The sequence below is a fragment of the Phyllostomus hastatus genome, unplaced genomic scaffold (assembly GCF_019186645.2).
Source record: "Phyllostomus hastatus isolate PE091 unplaced genomic scaffold, TTU_PhHast_1.1 phas_scaffold_93, whole genome shotgun sequence".
NCBI classification, from domain to species: Eukaryota; Metazoa; Chordata; class Mammalia; order Chiroptera; family Phyllostomidae; genus Phyllostomus; species Phyllostomus hastatus.
The window spans coordinates 16,852,723-16,871,160 of record NW_025334042.1 but is presented as its reverse complement, the minus strand read 5'-3'; the positions used below and the strand labels follow the sequence as shown (position 1 = coordinate 16,871,160).

Below are 18,438 nucleotides of genomic sequence, written 5' to 3'. Positions count from 1 at the left end.
CATCTCTCTCTGGGCCCTCACTCCCTCCCTCTCTCTCTCTTTTCCACGGCTCTCTCCGGCTCCCTCTCTCGCCTCGGATGACAGCGCTGCCTCTTTTGTTGGCTCCGCAGCCAATCGCGGCCGCTGACGACACGGGGGCCGGGGCTATAAAGGGCCTGGCCCGGGCTCGGGCCCCCCCAGCCGCCCGCCCCGGCCGCCCGCCCGCCCCGCCCGCGCGCCCGCCGCCCCCGGCCCCCCCCGGGCCCCCCCCTCGGCCGGGCAGCCCCCAATCCCGCGCCGCCGGGACCCCCTCCTCCTCCTCCTCCTCCTCCTCCTCCTCCCTCCCTCCTCCCTCCGCCCCCTCCCCGCGGGACTCCGGCGTCCCCGCCCCCCAGTCCTCCCTCCCCTCCCCTCCAGCATGGTGCTCGCGGCCCCGCTGCTGCTGGGCTTCCTGCTCCTCGCCCTGGAGCTGCGGCCCCGGGGGGAGGCGGCCGAGGGCCCCGCGGTGGCGGCGGCGGCGGCGGCGGCGGCGGCGGCGGCGGCGGGGGTCGGGGGGGAGCGCTTAAGCCGGCCGGCCCCGTCCGCGGCGCCCGAGCCCGACGGCTGCCCCGTGTGCTTGTGGCGGCAGCACAGCCGCGAGCTGCGCCTGGAGAGCATCAAGTCGCAGATCCTGAGCAAACTGAGGCTCAAGGAGGCGCCCAACATCAGCCGCGAGGTGGTGAAGCAGCTGCTGCCCAAGGCGCCGCCGCTGCAGCAGATTCTGGACCTGCACGACTTCCAGGGCGATGCGCTGCAGCCCGAGGACTTCCTGGAGGAGGACGAGTATCACGCCACCACCGAGACTGTCATTAGCATGGCCCAGGAGAGTAAGTGAACGGCCGGGTGCGAGCGGTGGGGTGCTGGCCCGGACTCTAGGAAAGTGAACGCCTCCAGCTGCGAAGCGGGGCGCTCCCGGTAGCTCCGGCCCGGAAGCCTTTTCTGCGAAAACTTGACGGGTTGGGGGCGGGGGCTGCTTCCTAGAAGTTTTTCTAGCGGCGGAGACGGGCTTCGGAGTTGTGTGCACGCCCCGTTCCCGGAGGTGGGGGGTGGCAAAACGAGAGGGTTTGCGAGATACCTATGCCTTCTACCCCGGGAGGTGCGAGAAAGACCCGAGTTACGGGGAGTCTGGGGAAGCCGGGGTCCGCCCGCAGCGGAGGGACCTGAGTCCTGCAACAGTCGTTGTGGAGAGGCTGGAGACCAGCACCGGGAGGCTTCCGGACCCCGGCGTACTGGCAGGACCGCAGCGCTCTCCGCCTCCCTTGCCCCTGGCACCAACTCTCCACCCCTCCCACCCTGGGCTCCGCAACACGCTCCCCGGGCTACAGAGAACTGAGTGCCCCTCTCCCTCTCCCAGGAATGAGATCCGAGAGCCCCGTCTCTCCCCCAGTACGTAGCCCAGCTGGCACGCATTCCACTCGGAGACCTCTGACACCCGGTCTCCCTAAGGGAGAAAGCTGTGCTTTCTCGGGACTGACCGAGCCCGGAGAACTCAGCTCCATTGCGCTGGGTTAAGGGCATCCGTTTGGCTGCCCAGGCCTTAGTGTTCTACCCCTTATGCATCCGTCCCTACCTCACCCAGACTTGAGAAGAGAGAGGAAGACCCTAGGAAGAAAAGGAAATAGATGAGGAAGGAGAAGGAACCCAGGTATCCAAGCCCCTGGCCAGATGAAAGATGAACATGTTAACAGATTTGAGCTGTTTTGAAATTTTATGGTCTGGAAAACCCCGGCTAACACTCCCCCCAACACCCCCAAACTCCCCAGCGCTCCTTAGGGTAAGATGACTCCCTTTCCCCTCCCCCACTGCGGTCTCCCCCCACCCCCAGCCTGCAACTCCGGGGAACCAGGCCCTCTCTTATTCCCTAGAGGCTTGGCAAAGTAACACCCCCCCCTCCTCCCCACACACACAACTGCTTAGTTTTATGGCTCTGAACAGAAGAGGGGGGAGACTCTTTTATTGGCAGATGGGTCATAAAACTGGGGGCTGAGGGGAGTCCTGGTGGCCCACCCCCATGGGAGCGGCACAGGAACCCAGGTGTGTATCTGGGAGGCAGAGTGCCTCATACTGCCACCAATTTTTTTGCACATCCGAACTCCTCAGTACTTGGTCAGGGCTGTAAAGAAAAAACTCAAAAACATAGGAAACTAATTTGGGAGTAGGGCAGAGGTGAAGTCCGGGATCTGATCTTGAGTTCCCTCAGTATCCCTTCCGTTCTTAAGGCTTCTGCTTTATAGAGGCTAGGGTTCGTCAGAGATTGACTGCGGGCAGCTTGGGGCTGGGGACTTGTGAAATAGAGTTGCAGAGGAATTCTGAAGAAGAGTTTGCTAGAAAATGAAGGGTATGGAGGGAAAAGATCCTCTCTGGTCTATGTGGTATAGTGTGTGTGAGGATCTGTAGATGGGTGATAGAGCTGTGGGCTTCCCCATGCCACTTTCTACCCTCAGCATCCTTCAACCAGCGGATCTGGGTCCGGAGCTAGCCCTGGTAATGGGGATGCGGGAAGTGAAATGTACTCTGCATGCCTGGATTGGGAAGTGCAGGTTAGGATGGGTTGGGGGGAAGGGAGGAGGACTACAGCAGGTGGGGTTCCACCCCAACTTCTGCCCTCATGCTACCCCAGGATTTGATAACTAGGGACTGGGTCTCCAGCCAGGTATTGTACGTCCCCTTTAAGAACCTAGCTGCGCTCTTAAGAGAGGGAGGGGGAGTGGAGGGGAGGGAGGGGAGAGAGAGGGGGAAAAGGAAAAAGAGACTTTTATAGTCTAATCCCCAGGGACCCGCTTTAATAAGAGACTTGTGCTCTGCTAATCGGGGGAGGTGTTTGTCAGCAGAGATGGCCTCCGATCCCCTCCCCCTTCTCCCCTCCCCCAGCCTTCAACCCTGGACCCCAGCCCCCCTCTCCTAGGCTGCAGTGCCTGCCCTAGTTCCCTCCACCCTCTCAGGCTCTCCCACCCCAGCGTTCATCCTGGGAACCCAGCCCCCTTGCCCTTCTGGGAACCAAGCCCAGCCCCTCAGTTTCTCTCTCCTCCCTACACCAAGAGGCCCCTGTCCTCTCAGCCCAACCTCCTGCCCCTAGGCCTTCCAGCCAGGGTAAGAAGAGTGTGTATGGGGGTAGGGGGGAGGGCGAGGTGGTGAGCAGTGAGGGGGTTGGGCTTTTGCTGAAAATAGTGCAATGACCTCTCTCCAGACCAGCTCCGCCTACTAAACCTGACCTGCTGCCTGCCACCAACCCGATCAATCCAACACAGATGTGGCTCCTTCCCCTCCCCTTTGGGAGCTTGGCCTATGTGTATGTCGGGGACTCTCTGAAGCCCCTTGTTTCCCTCTGTGGTTCTACCTGCTTCTCCTTTGTTCCTCCCTGTGTATCATTCTATCCTCTCTTTATCCCATTAGGCTTAGCTACCATTCTCCTTTTGCTTCCTAACCTCCACCCACTCCTTTAAATCTCTTCTTCTCTCCCTACCACAGTCTTCCCTCACTTCCTTCTCTCCTCCACCGCACATTGTCTTCATCCCGTCTCCCTGTAGTATCTGACTGTCCCCACACACACTGGGTAAGAAGGGTATGGTGATTCCTTGGGGTGGGAATGGGGGACTCTGCATAAAGACAGAGGGATGGGGCCCTGGTGCCCAGTCCCCTATCTCTAAAGCCTTGGGTAAGCTTAGAAAACTAACAATAAACCAACATTTATTGAGAAGTTAGCACCATTTTCACATTCTTTATTTAATGTTCAGCACTCCTGTGGAGCAAGGATTATTATCTGTATCACCGAGAAGTTTGGTGGGTAAGGTCAAATGCTGGTTAATGAGAAGTCAGGGAGTGATTAAACCCACTTCAGTTGTAGCCAGAGAACAGTGTTCAGATGGCTGGAAGAACTTTCAGGCACTGGCCTGTATAATGTAAGACTGGGAGTTAGGGAGTTCATTCAGCATGCATTTGTTGAGGACTGCCTCATACTGTGGTAGGCACTAACACCTCAATGAGCAAAACACACAGTATTGACAGTGTCCACACTCATGGAGATTAGTACAATCCTTATGCTGAAATTAGGCATAGTGTGCTACCTGGATTGCTGTTTGTCCTTCCCCCCAGCCTCCCTGCCCCAGCTCTCCTGATCTCTGAATCTCCGCGCCAGAAACCGTGCCCCACTGCACGGTCACTGCAGTGTCAGGAGGAGGGTAACTGGGAGGATTATCAGTGTCCTGGGATCTCAGAGAAGAACCAAGGGAAAGGAAGCTGCAGAGGAACTTGGTGTCTCATGTCCTAAATATATGAAGAGCAGTAAGGACTTTCCTCCCCATCTCACTTGGAGGCTCCTCCTTCTGCTGGGGTGAAGATGGGGGTATGCTGAGGGGAGACTGGAAATGCCAAGGCTTCCTTGGTCATGCAGAATGCAGAGACCGGGGCCTGGTACCGAAGGGCTTGGGCTCCCTAACCATACTCACGTGGCTCTGGAAGCTCCTTCCTGATTCTTCCTCTCTTAGTCCATTTAGAGTGAGGATGGGTATTCCTGTATTCCTGATGGGTATTAGTTGGGAATGCCTTAAACATGATTTAAGGCATTCCCAACTAATGTAAGGGATTAGAAAAGGGAGCTGAGATGAGCTGCAGTGGAAGCAGAGGTAGCTATTGAGAATCATCCTTTAGACCAGGAATGGTCAATCTGTGTTCATAACAAGGGGAAATGGGCCAAAATATAACGTTGGGATGTTAAAACTTTGTAAAGACATACTGGCACAGGACAGGAAGCTCAGGGGAGAAAAGACTGATTACAGTTAATCTGGCGTGTTAAGTATTATTTCTGATGCTTTGGGCAAGTAGGAGGAAACCACATAAGAGCGGGTTTTTCCCTTCCTCAAAAGCTAAGGTAATGATGGTGATGAGGAAGAAGCTGAGGAAACTGGTTTTTGGACTAATGGGAGAGTCTGATGCACAGGAGTGTTTGAGTAGATACATTCTTCTTGGACTATTATTTCTCTTGGGAACAATGCCAAGAAACCTAGATCTGAATTCTGGTTTACTTCATGGAATGAGTTTAGCCCATGAGCTCTATCTGGACCCTAAGTTATCCACTCTCAGAGGCCATCTGTTTTTTGGGGGGTGGGGAGGGCAGGGCTGTGCCAGGCTCCCCTGGCCACCAGACAAAATAGAGCAAAAATGGGGGAATGTGATCTGAAGAACGCAGGTGTGATGTGAAGTTTGACTTCTATGAAGAGTATCAAAGGATCAGAAGAAGTTTCCCCTACTTGTCGGGGAAAGTTGGAGAAGAATTCTCTAATAACTGTCTTTGCAGGTCATCTGGTAGGGGAGAACCTATGCATTAGGGCAAACAGATTAGGGAATGGGTGCAGATCAGTCAAACCTGACAGAGCACTCATCCTTCAGGGAAAGAGAGGAAACACTGTTCTGGGTACTGGTGACATGGTAGTCAACAAGACAGGCGTGGGAGAAGGGTGAAAAACTGGGAAACTCAGGCTGAGGAGTCCAAGTTGCCGGTGCCACCCAGGGCTGCTGACCCTCTCCACAAACACCCTTTGCTGACCGTGTACCCCCTTTTCTCTTACCAGCGGACCCTGCGGTGCAGACAGATGGCAGCCCTCTCTGCTGCCATTTCCACTTCAGCCCCAAGGTGATGTTCACAAAGGTACTAAAGGCCCAGCTGTGGGTGTATCTACGGCCCGTGCCCCGCCCAGCCACAGTCTACCTGCAGATCTTGCGACTGAAACCCCTAACTGGGGACGGGACTGCTGGGGGAGGGGGCGGAGGCCGACGTCACATCCGTATCCGCTCACTCAAGATTGAGCTACACTCACGCTCCGGCCACTGGCAGAGCATCGACTTCAAGCAAGTACTACACAGCTGGTTCCGCCAGCCACAGAGCAACTGGGGCATCGAGATCAACGCCTTTGATCCCAGTGGCACAGACCTGGCTGTCACCTCTCTGGGGCCAGGAGCTGAGGGGCTGGTGAGCAGGGAGCCTGAGATGGTGGCAGAAATGTGTAACCTGGCCCTGAGGAGGTGGGATGTTGGAAAAGATAGACCAGGAATGTGAAGGGGGTTGGGGACCAGCATTATTTACCTGGGGCAGGAACTGATTCTAGAGGAGGAGTTTGGGAGGGAGTAAGGGGAGTAGCCACTATCACTTTTCAGAGATCCAAGGCAGGCAACAGCTGAAAACTGGATTTGGGGTGAAGGTGTGAGTTAATGGGAGATCTGCAGGAACACAAAAATGGGCTGCTGATGAGACCCCTGGGCCAAGGGGCTGCTGAGAGTTAGGTTGCTGGGAGAGGAATTAGGAAAGGTGAACTGAAGGAGAGATGGCTAACTAGCAAGAAAAGTGGGCAGACGATATGGGCTGGGGATGGAAAAACAGTCTGTTCTTATGCCCCTGTTGAGGGGCAGGTGAGAAAGGCACACGGAGTAGGAACCCTTCAGGACTCTATCACATCTCTTTCTCCTCTCCCATCCCAGCATCCTTTCATGGAACTTCGAGTCTTAGAGAACACAAAACGGTCCCGGCGGAACCTGGGCCTGGACTGCGATGAGCACTCGAGTGAGTCCCGCTGCTGCCGATACCCCCTCACAGTGGACTTTGAGGCTTTCGGCTGGGACTGGATTATTGCACCTAAACGCTACAAGGCCAACTACTGCTCTGGCCAGTGCGAGTACATGTTCATGCAAAAGTACCCACACACCCACTTGGTGCAACAGGCTAATCCGAGAGGTTCTGCTGGGCCCTGCTGCACCCCCACCAAGATGTCCCCAATCAACATGCTCTACTTCAATGACAAGCAGCAGATTATCTACGGCAAGATCCCTGGCATGGTGGTGGATCGCTGTGGCTGCTCCTAAGGTGGGGGACAGAGGATGCCTCCCCCACAGACCCTACCCCTAGACCCCAGCCCTGACCCCCACCCCACCCCCAGGCCCTAGATCTCCCTCCACCTCTTCTCATGAACATCACACCTTGTTCCCTGCCCAAGCAGTGTGCAATACAACAGAGGGAAGCAGGAGGGGTCTGGGGGAAAGGGAGAAGAGGAGGGGGCAGGTCAGGTGGGGAGTGTTTGAAGTTTGCAGGTGAGAAGGTTTGGCAAGAAGAGAGACATAGAGCAGAGGGAGAGCAGAGGGAGAGAGACAGAGCAACAGTAAGAGCAGCAGTGAGAAGGCGAAGGGATAGAGACGCAGGTGAGTCAGAGACTAGGCAGAGATAAACAGTGAGAAAGAGACCGAAAGGGAGTAAATAAGAGAAAGCCCCATATCAAGCCTCCTTTCTTTCACTGGCAAGGTGAGAGGCTTAGTATGGTTTGGGAAGACCCCCTGACTACCATTCTCAGTAGGAGAGGACATCAAAAATCCATCCTTAGTTTCTTCCCTTTCTCTCTCCAGCAGTGGCCTGGGGAAGGGAAGTGAGGGCAGGGGCAAAAGTGAGGATTTTGGAATTTTATTTATTTATTTATTGTGACTTTTCATTTTTTGGTATTTGGCTTTACTGAAATAGAAGGGCCCCTGCCCACTGTGCCCCATTTGCCCCTTATTCCCCAAACCCTGTGGTCCCGCAATACCCACCTACTTAAAAGCACTTGTATAAAGCCTCCAGGGTTGGGAACGGGAGTAATGGCAAGAGGGCTGACATATTGTGAAGCTTCCAATCCATAATCACCCTACTTAATTAACCTTCCTGAGCCAAAGGGGTTGAATTCCAGCGGTCATGGAAATAGTAAGAGGTTAGGGTTTAGGAGATGGGGGATGGGGGAGCCAGCCCTCAACATCTAGGATCTATATGAGAGCCACTAAACTAACGCTCAGGTCCACCCTCATAGTATTGAGTTATTTAGCTGGAGGGTGTGGCCTGCTTATCCCCAAATTCCCCTCCCAGCCAAGAGAGACCAAAGAGCCTGTGGAATGCCCCTGCTCCCAGCCTTTATCTTCAGGTCAATAAAAAGAAGAGTATGGAGATCCCAGAGTTCCTGGGTCTGGGGAGGGTTAGGAGGGGTGGAGAAAGGAGTAGTAAGGAGGCTGATGGTTACAGGGCATTTGAATCCAAATCACTGCTCTGGGCTAGGGAATAGACCAGCAGACCAAGGTGGAAGGGATTCTGGAGGGGGGACATTTTAGTCCCCCAACCCCAAAGCTCAGGGTGGAAGGGGAGAGAAAAGGGAGCAGAGTGTCTATAATTATTTTTATGTTTATTTTTGGAATCTAGCAGTACCTGGCAGCAGGGATGGGGACAATACAGTGGAGAAAAGCATCTGACAAGGCCAGTTAGAGCAGAGGATGGGAAGGAAGGAGAGTTCCTGGTTTGGAAGTCTAGAAAGCAGGCAGGGACTGGTTACCACTCCAGGTCACTAGCTGGGCCCATTCATTCTTCCCACAATCCTGACCCACCCTCCTCTGGACTCACTGTGCCTCAGTTTCTTCCCCTCGATGGAATGAAAAATAGCAGCACCCGCCACAGCCAAGAGATGAATTCTGAGCACTTACCACGGGCACTTTATGGACATAAAATACCTCTCGCTGTGGGACAGATAACCAGGGCACCAGAGCAGTGGTGAAGAGATGAGGCTTAGAGGAGTCGCAGGCTTCAGAGTCCAAGTTCCCCTCTGCCTCCCAGCTGGACAGTGCCTGAAGCAAAGGAGCTGAGAATCTCCTGATCCACACCCTATCCATACCTCACCATCAGACCTCTTGGCTCTAGGCAAGAGCCTAGAGGGTCAGGAGAGGAGGGGGAAAGAACCTTCAGTAAAGTTGTTCCTCTTTAGAACCAGCAGTTATGGTTCTGATACAAATGGTACTGAACTGAAGTTAAGCCGGAGCTGGAGAGCTGACTAGGAAGGTTTGTTCTTCCCAACAGCATGACTCTCCCACCTGGCCCAGCCAGTGGAAGGGGCAAAGGTATGTGACCACCCTTGGGAAGTTGATGTTGGTGAGCTTTAGCATCTTATTCCCATAGTGAGAGTGAGATAAGGTGTTTCAGTATAGGAATAGGCAGGGGCTATTAAGCATGTCAACTTGCCTCCTCCCATACAGCAGCTATGCTAACCCCCGCCCCGCCCAGCTTCCTCTCTGACCCTGTTTATCCTTCTGGCCCAATCTGGGAGAACCTTCAACACCATTCACCTTTTCTTGGTGGAAGGAGAGGAACACAGAATTGAAGAACAGAAGATGCCTTCTCCAAGGTCAATTGCTGATGTCTTGATCTTGGCAGAGGGTGGGGTTGGGCAATAGACATCAGATAACTTCCCTCTACAAATTCTAGAGAGCTGGGACATTAGACTTGGGGACACTTAGAATATGCCCCTTTAATACCACCAAATAAAGACCTTTGGGGGAGGGCCTTTCTCTTACAAATATGAATCTGTGAATTGAAGTCTCCTTTCCCTGGTCCTCCCCACCCTCAATGAGGCCTGGAGGCACAGCCCAGTGGCCTAGTGGGAACTAGCACCACCCCTCAACCACCTTAGGATGTGTGTGGACCTCGCCAGTGCCCTCAGATCATAATTAGTGTAATTATTATTTACTTTGTGTATTTGTTACACTGTGTGTGTGATTGCCTTTGTTTGTTAAGGGTGTCTGAGGAGTATGGGGCTGACAAGGGCACTGGAATGCCGGGAAAGGACTTTTTCACTGAGATCAAGGATTCCTGGAGGGAACCATTGCAAAAAGGCCATCAGGCAGTTTTCAAGTTATGTGACAGAGGGCAAAGATGGCCATAGGGTGCTCTGAGTTTTGGAATGGTCACATGACACAATCCAGCACTTGAACCTGAAAAGAGAAAAATAAAAGCAGTCAAAAGAATTTAGAATTCAGTGATGAGCTCTTCTCCCTAACCAAGTGCCACATTTACACTTCCGAGACCAGGAACAGAAGAGGATCTGAGACAGGACGAACCCTTATGCTCAAGAACTAAGAAGAGGTGGGTCTTTGGGAAAGGGAAAAACACTAGTGGCATCCGGGATGAGGGCTGGGACAAGCAGCCCAAGAATGGGGACCTAGAACCCCTCTAGAGAGCTTGATCCAAAACAGCCCCGAAGGTTACAAAAACCCTCTCCTAGCTTCCAGAGAATGAAGATCTAAAAGTTCTCATGATCCAGCTCATGTCTATCCTACTCTGCAGTTCCATGATCCTGGGTTTGCTCAACAAAGTTTTACCAACATCTATAAACCAACAAAGCCATTCGCCTTGCCAGTATACCAAGAATGGTTAAGTGTCTCAAAAATTCCTCCCATGTACCTATAGCACACTTCCAAGGCATGAGTTGGGAGTACCAAAGGAATCTTGCCTAAATTGTATTTTTTCAAAAAGAAAGCTACTATTAACATCGACCTGATCCAGAATGAAGACAGGCTACTGAGGGTTCAATGTGCCACCAAGCCTTCCCTGTCTTGTCAGTTTTATTTACTGACTCCACCTCAGACCAAGACTGAAGTTGAGAGGACAAAGGTGCTACATACCGTATCCTCCCAAGGAACTGCTTTATTCACATCTACCCCTAGCTTTTTACCTTAGTTAAAAATAGGCTGTTTTCCTCTACTGCTCATTGTTTCTTACTTTGAGGACACCCAGAAGAAACTACAAGATGACTTTTGTCCCCAAACATCCTCTAAACCAATGCATGAGTTCATTTTGGGGATGTTGGGTGCCCCAAGCTGAGTACCAGCAGAAAGTGGCATTTACAACCTGTGTTCTCTAGTGAGGCAGAAGCAGGGAGGTCTGCCCCAGGTGACAATGTCAGTTTTCCCGCCCCAGCAGGTACGGGAGCAATTAGGACTCCTCTCCTCCCCCAACTCATCCTCCTAATGTACCTACACATGTAGTGTGCACACAAATTTCATTCAGCCCCTTACCCTCTAGTTGGATGCTACTTGGGGAAAAGAAAGTCTTCCCACTGTAAATCACCTAGCAAAATTAAGAGCTAATACTTACCAAATGGTTACTATGCAAACTATGGTAAGCAAATTGTGCCAAGTACATAATATAGCAATTCTCAAGAGTTCCTAAAAATCACACCTAAGTAGCTGCTATACAATATTCCATTCCAATATATTGTATTAATAGTGGACATATAGCAAGAGAGGCAGAGGTTAGTTTCCGATGGATTTCAATAAGCAGGTGAGTGACACTGCCTGTTGGAGGTCAGAGAAAAGGGAAAAACGGTTAGGATCCTTCCTTCCCTTTCATTTCTCATACCTACATGGCAACTTAACACCACTAAGTCCTGCTCTTACATCTTCCTTCTTATACCTTTTACCCCACAGAAACTTCTAGCCTTATCTTCAGAAGTTCCCCAAAGTTGGGAAAGGACAGTCTTTTTTTAATGGGAACTCATTTCTTTTTTTTTTTAATATTTTATTTGTTTTTAGAGAGGGAAGGGAGGGAGATAGAAAGAGAGAGAAACATCAATGTGCGGTTGCTGGGGGTTATGGCCTGCAACCCAGCCATGTACCCTGACTAGGAATCAAACCTGCGACACTTTGGTTCGCAGCCCGCGCTCAATCCACTGAGCTACGCCAGCCAGGGCTGGAAAGGACATTCTTAACTGAATGATGTTGGAGAAAAAGAGAATGATCCTGGAAAACAATAAAAATGTATAGATTTACAGCTGAGGAAGCTAGTTCCCTCCACATCTTTTATAGACTCCCTCATTAAGAGTTTCCAGGTATGCAGAGAATGTCACAGCTTCAGAACAGAGTAGCCTGTCAGCTAACCACACCTAGATCTTGGATCAGCTATAGTAGACAGACTGGGGGATAGGAAGGAAGAGTATACCAGATTCTAGATAAGAGGATTAGAAGCCTGGCTGCCTGTTTATGCCTTTAAAGGGACTTACTATTTAAAGACTAAATTAGTAAAAAAGACTTGAACTACTCATGCTCAAAAACTACGTGTAGAATGACTATGAGACAGAGAGAAGAACAGTTAGTGACCAGATTTAGAGGTGAAAGACTTCTGACCAATGTAAGAACAGCTACTGGAATGAGATGAAATAGTTAGAAAGTCCACACTGTCAAGGACTTGGGGAAAGTGAGTTGAGTCAGGAAAGAATGATTTGGCTTTAAGAGAATCCTGGGGTGGAGTGGGTGCTGGGGAGACAGTGCTTTTATGTAAGGTTACAGAGGAGGCAAAGTAAACTTGAAGGATCCACTGCTCCACTCCATTATCACCATCTGTTCAATTCCTTTACCTATTACTTCTTATCATCCTTGGGTAGAAGACCCTAACTGAATCTATGACCTCTTTGAAGCTGCAAAACAACTAATTCTCTCTGGTTCTCTTTTTAAGAGTAGAGAGAGGAAAAGCTAGCCTTAAATTAGGGCCTGGAGAAAAGAAAGGTAGGCTGACAGAAGAGGCCAGAGGAAGGAAAAGTTTAACTAGGAGTCCCTTTTGTTTACTTTTCCAAAGTCTCAGAATGGGGCAAAATTTACAACAAATGGGCAATCTTTGGATCTACTCTCCGAGGCAGTTTTCCTAACGTGTCTAAACCTAGGTCCCTGCCTCCTCAGCAACCAGAGACTTTGTGGAAAGAGATTCTTGTTAGGAAGGGGATCAAACCATTCCCTATTAATTACTAAACAAGCCAGAAGGTTTTAGTAGAAATGGGAACAAGGAATTACATTACAGCAACACAGGATCTGATTATGATACCAAAGCCTTCAGGTAAGGTGCCAGGCCCTTAAGATTAAATAGCAGGTCTCAGATCTACATGAAACTTCAAATGCAAACAAGCAGCCTACTTAGGGCAAGCCAAAACTTTCCAAGTTAGGAAACCCAGCAAGTACAATGGATTTTAGTAAGATCTAAGAAATGTTAGCACTAAAACTGCAATAGTATATTTCTGCAACAGAAGACAAACTAGCAAAGGGCTTGATTAGAAGGTAGAAGCCTCCGGTCCATTGCTTATGTCCCCAGTGAGCTAGGCAACAATGCTTAACACCTCTGACATCATGTCAGGCTTTGAATCTCTACATTTTCTTCTAGCTCAAGAGGGGTACCCAGCCCATCTCCTTTACTGAACTGCCTGACCAACAGGGTCCCACATACTGGCTTTGGCTGAAACCAGACAGTATCACACCAGGTCACTTCCAAATCAGGACCCTTTTGGACTCCTGACATATAGCAGACTACCAATCATTAGCCCTTATATTTAAATCCTTTGCAACTCCTAAGACACACAGTGTTCTTCCTATTTCATCCCAATGGGTCACATGAACCTGCTGAAGCAAAGGCTCAGGGTGAAACCTGGCCTCTTCATGGAGCATAAAGAGGTAAAATACCTGTGAATATGACAATATAAATAGGCTTTAAGGGATTGATTCAATCCTTTTCCTTATTCTCTTTTCTAATGGGTAAAAAGGCATTATGACTAACTCTGTTTATCTGTCCCTGAAGTTCCCCATATCTAATCTAATTTGGATCTAAGAACTCAAAGGAGCACATAATAAAACACATTGTTCTCTTTTCTATTTTTTATTAACAAGCAAAATAATTAAAAACAACAACACAACAACAATCTTAAAGTTGGAACAGTAAGAAGTCAAACTGCTACTGTAGTTCACCGGTGTACCTGGGGTACATGCTCTCTTAAAGAGAGGCAGGACCTAGGCACAAAACTGTATTTAGGTATATATATGACCAATAAGAATCAGAGAAATGGAAACCACTGGAGAACAGAAAACACTGAGCTTCTCATCAGGCAATCCCAAAGCGCTCTGCTCTTTTCCTCTTCTTTGCCTATAAGGAACAAGCAAGAAGGAAAAAAAAATTAGATTGCAAGATGATAGTGTCCTGGGTTCCTGGCTGCTTTAATCCAAACTCACATGGATTGTCACAAGGTCCAAGAAAGAGGGAAGGCCCAGGTTTAAGCTTGGCAGCCAAAGATTTCATTCCTGAATTTCTCTTGTTATCCAGTTAGAGCTAGGGGAAGTTTGGTGGAAAAGGAGGGTGAGAAGGGTAGAAGATTGTAAGGGGGGGCGGGGGGGGGCAGGAAAACAGTGGCAGAAAATGGATAGATTCCTGAAGGAGAGAGGGCCGCTCAGCCTTGTAGCAAACAATGGACTCTTAACAGGCTGGGGAAAGTCTTCTACTCAGCGGGAAAATGGAAGATTTCAGTGGACAAAGCGTTGGCCTATGCCGTGGAGGTGAGGGGAATGACCTTCTGGGCCCATGCAGCAGCTATTCCTTAGTCCTCCAAATCCAAAGAGGCATAATATGTCAACATAATAAATGGGGAGAAGAGGGGAGTCCCTAATATGGATCTCTTAAGGGAAGAAGCATTTGAGGGCACAAAATAGGGTAGGGGAAAAAACCTTTTTGTTCTAAGACTGACTCAAACAACACTGAATCCATCCTTCCTCCAACCACTGCCCCAGCAAAAGGGGGCTTCTTTTTCATTCCATTCACACAGGAGGTTTAATTTAGATTAAAAAGAAAAGCTGAGTGTTTACAGACCCAGACCACTCAACAAGGATTATTAACACAATTCTTTGGAATCAAATGAAAGTCATCTGGTTCACATAAACTCCATTAGCCTCAGAAACTACTACACTTCCTTACATACATGGACTTTCTCAACAAAAGCTGGTATTCCTTGCCACCCAACAAATCTGTCTTACCTTGGAGAGAACAAATGTATCAGCTTAGTGAGCACGTCTAGTCTAACAGTTTCCTTGGGAAAAAGGGAGTAATTTTAACTAGAATGAACACATACCTAGGTGTATGGTTTACTTCTAGCTCATCCTGGCTAGTCACTGAGTAAGCAGATATTTATAACAGATAGTGATTTATTCTGAATTAGGACAAAAAACACAAACCCCTCTAGTTTTTTCGTAGTGAAGAATGTAAACTGAACAGACTCTAAAATTTTCAGGGTTTATTTTTATTATTCACAAAGAAACTTCTTAAGATTTTCAGTGTGCGAAGTAACAGATTTTCAGAAGATATCTCCAGAGATAAGGGGAAAAAAGAAGAAAATCTGGATTAAATGAGAAAAAGAATATTCCAAATTCCTCACCACTCAAAAAATTTCTGTAATTCAAAACATCCATTATTTCAAATGTTCCTTATATACACACGTCAGGTGACAATTGGTCTCCAGTATATTAACTTGGCCAAAGTCTAGGTTTTTTTCCCCATAAAATAAAAAACATACTTCCTTATTTAAGATTTCATTTATTTATTTTCAGAGAGAGGGGAAGGGAGGGAGAAAATAGATGTGTGGTTGCCTGTGGCATACCCCCCCACTGGGGACCAGGCCTGCAACCCACGCATGCACTCTGACCAAGAATCAAACTGGCAACCCTTTGGTTTGCAGGCTGGTACTCAATCCACTGAGCCACACCAGCCAAAGCGGATTTGGATATTTTGAGTATGTCGACTATCTCCTGCAATTGGCTTCTACTGGGTAGAGGCCACGGCTGCTGCTAAACATCTGCTTTTAAAAAATGCATGCTGAACGCTGGCTGGTGTGGCTCAGTGGATTGAGCATGTCAGCCTGTGAACAGAAAGGTCACTGGTTCAAATCCCAGTCAGGGCACATGCCTGGGTTGCAAGCCAGGCCCCCAGTTGGGGGTGGGTGAAGGGCAACTGATCGATGTATCTCTCACATACTGATGTTTCTCTTCCTCCCTTCCCCGCCCTAAAAAAAAAAGTAAATAAATAAAATCTTTAAAAAACAATGCATACTGATATGACAGCTGTCACAATAATATCTAACAAAATTATTTTGAATGAAGTCTTTAACTAAAGCACTACTAGAGACATCCAACGGAAAATACTAAATGAACTTTTTGGCCAACCCAATAGATACTTTCAAATCAGCAAATCAATATTATCTATCACTGTTCTAAGCAGTCTTCCAATGTTTAAGAGTCTCAGTGAATGTGAGTTACTCCACAGGAAGCTGGAATATGGATGAACACAAGTCTTAAAAAAGGTGGCGGGGGGAGAGAGACTTCCGGTCAAGATTGCAGCACAGGCAGACATGGCTTGCCTCTTCGCACAACTGAAATATAGAACAACCATCACTCAGAACGATCAGAAATTGAGTTGAATGGAAGTCTTGACAACTACAGAATTAAATAAAACCACATCAATACAGTTTGGTAGGAGGGATGCAGACAAGGAACGGGGCTAGTCCCACATCCACGTGTGGTAGATAAAAATTCGGGAAGGTTATATCGAGAGCAAGGAGTCCCAGCCCTACACCACACACACCACACCCACCAGCCCAAGGTTCCAGTGCCAGGAAGATAAGTCTCCACAACTTCTGGCTTCAAAAACAAGTGAGGATTGGTTCTGTGGAAGAAACTTCTGTAGCCCCAACAGATCCTTGTAAAGAACCCACCCACGAACTTACTTACCTACTTACACTTACTCCCTCTGAGCTTTAGCACAGGGGTAGCAGCTTGAAAGGCACGGTGGTGTACTGTGAGAAATTGAAGTGTCTGGCATCAAGGCAAGCAGAGGCCATTGTCCATTTTCTAAACCCTCCACAACAGGGCCATGGAGCCATAAAGCCAGCAAGCAGATCCCATATCTGAGATTCCATCAACCTTACTAACACCATTTGACCCACTCTGGAGATCTCCTGAGACTCCACCCCACTCAAGCTGCTTTTCCGTATGAATGGCTGGTCTTGGCTCACGCTGCACAACTTCCTAAATCCTCTCAAAAAAGCCTCAGTGAGCCCCAGGCCCAGCAGCAGCAGCAGCAGCAGCCAGCCTGGATTCACAGCTTGGTTTCTCCTAGGAATCTCCAAGCCCAGCACAAGTAGCAGCCATATCAGACTGATTTATAGCTCAGGCAGGGTGGCCCTAGGGCAAAACACAGGTGGTGGTTGACCTTAGCCTGCGCCACCCAGGAAACACAAGGGCTAGTGCACCCAGTGGACAGCTACAGACCACGCTGGAGTACCACCATCCTGTCCCAGCACAGCTGATCCTCTACAGAGGGCAGAGGTTGGTGGTCAGTGGTCACAGCCAGTCCTTGCAGCCGACAGGCCTGGGTAAATCCCTCCCATTGATCTCCCAACAGCAACCAAGACTCAACTACAAAAGGAGAGTGGCCCTGGGTGGTGTGGCTCAGTGGATTGAGTGCTGGGCTCCAAACCAAAGGGCTGCCAGTTCAATTCCCAGTCAGGGCACATGCCTGGGTTGTGGTCCAGGTCCCCAGTGGGAAGGCAACCACACACTGATGTTTCTCCTCCTCTCTTTCTTCCTCCCTTCCCCCCTCTCTAAAAATAACTAAATAAAATCTTAAAAAAACAAAAACCAAAAGGAGGATGTACTCAGCCCACATGAAAAGTGTACCTTAAGTACCCAGCCTGGGTGACAGGAAAGACTGTACTAATGAACCCTTACTACATTAGGCCACACTACCAAGACATGGAGTCAAAGCAGTTGTACCTAATAATACATAGAAACAAATGCAGGGAGTCTGCCAAAATGAGGAGATAGAGAAATATGGCCCAAATAAAAGAACAGATCAAAACTAAAAAGAGCTAAATGAAATGGAGAAAAGCAATCTATAAGATGCGGAGTTCAAAACACTACTTATAAGGATGCTCAAAAAACTTAGTGAAGACCTCAGTGGCATAAAAAAGATCTAGTCAGAAATGAAGGATACTCTATTTGAAATAAGGAACAACTGGCCTGGCTGATGTGGCTCAGTGGATTGAATGCTGGGCCTGCAATGCAATGGGTTACTGGTTTAATTCCCAGTCAGGGCACATAACTGAGTTGTGAGCCAGGTCCCCAGTAGGGGTCGTGCAAGAGGTAACACACATTGATATTCCTCTCCCTCTCTTCCCCTCTGAAAATGAAAATAAAATCTTAAAAAAAATCAAAAGAGAACAATTTACAGGGAAACAACAGTACAGTGGATGAAGCCAAGAATCAAATCAATGATTTGGAACATAAGGAAGCAAGCAACAACTAATCAGAACAGAAGAAAAGAGTTTCTGAGTGTTCCGGACAAGATGGAGGAGTAGGTAGACACATTGTGTCTCCTCATACAACCAAAAGAACAACAACAAATTCAAAAACAAAAACAACCAGAAAATTTGAACTGTATGGAAGTCCCACAACCAAAGAGTTAAAGAAGAAACATTCATCCAGACTGGTAGATGGGCAGCCAGGGTGGAGAGGACGTGTGGCAAGGTGGTGGTGGTGGGTGGAGGACCTCCGCAGATGAGGTAGTGGCTAGCAGACTGGGTGCTCCCACATTTCTCTGAGATGAACCAGGAAAAACAACTGAGGCGCAAGAAGACCATCTGTGCAACCCAGAGTTCCAGCACAGGAAAACAGCCTCAAAACTGACTGAAAAAACCTGTGGGGGTTGTGGGGGCAGAAAAAACTCCCAGCCTCACAGGAGAGTTCGTTACAGATACTCACAGGGTCCTAAAATGTACACAACCTCACTCACCC

General features: G+C 49.1%; 2 protein-coding genes across 3 annotated transcripts in view; one reads left to right on the top strand and one right to left on the bottom strand.

Annotated features, from left to right (window-relative positions):
• Nucleotides 1–397: 397 nt before the first annotated feature.
• On the top strand, nucleotides 398–10,395 carry GDF11 (growth differentiation factor 11). Its single transcript, XM_045829967.1, has 3 exons — nucleotides 398–845; nucleotides 5,586–5,983; nucleotides 6,490–10,395. The coding sequence occupies exons 1-3, from the start codon at nucleotides 398–400 to the stop codon at nucleotides 6,868–6,870; spliced, it is 1,227 nt and encodes a 408-aa protein (XP_045685923.1). The 3' UTR covers nucleotides 6,871–10,395.
• A 3,072-nt stretch (nucleotides 10,396–13,467) lies between these two features.
• The window catches only part of LOC123812932 (SAP domain containing ribonucleoprotein), a 50,387-nt gene continuing 45,416 nt past the window's right edge, over nucleotides 13,468–18,438 (bottom strand). For both annotated transcript variants that reach the window (XM_045829867.1, XM_045829866.1), the window contains one exon: nucleotides 13,468–13,747. In XM_045829867.1, coding sequence (XP_045685823.1) covers nucleotides 13,706–13,747 — 42 coding nt within the window. In that variant the 3' untranslated portion in view covers nucleotides 13,468–13,705. The remainder of the gene's footprint in view (nucleotides 13,748–18,438) is intronic.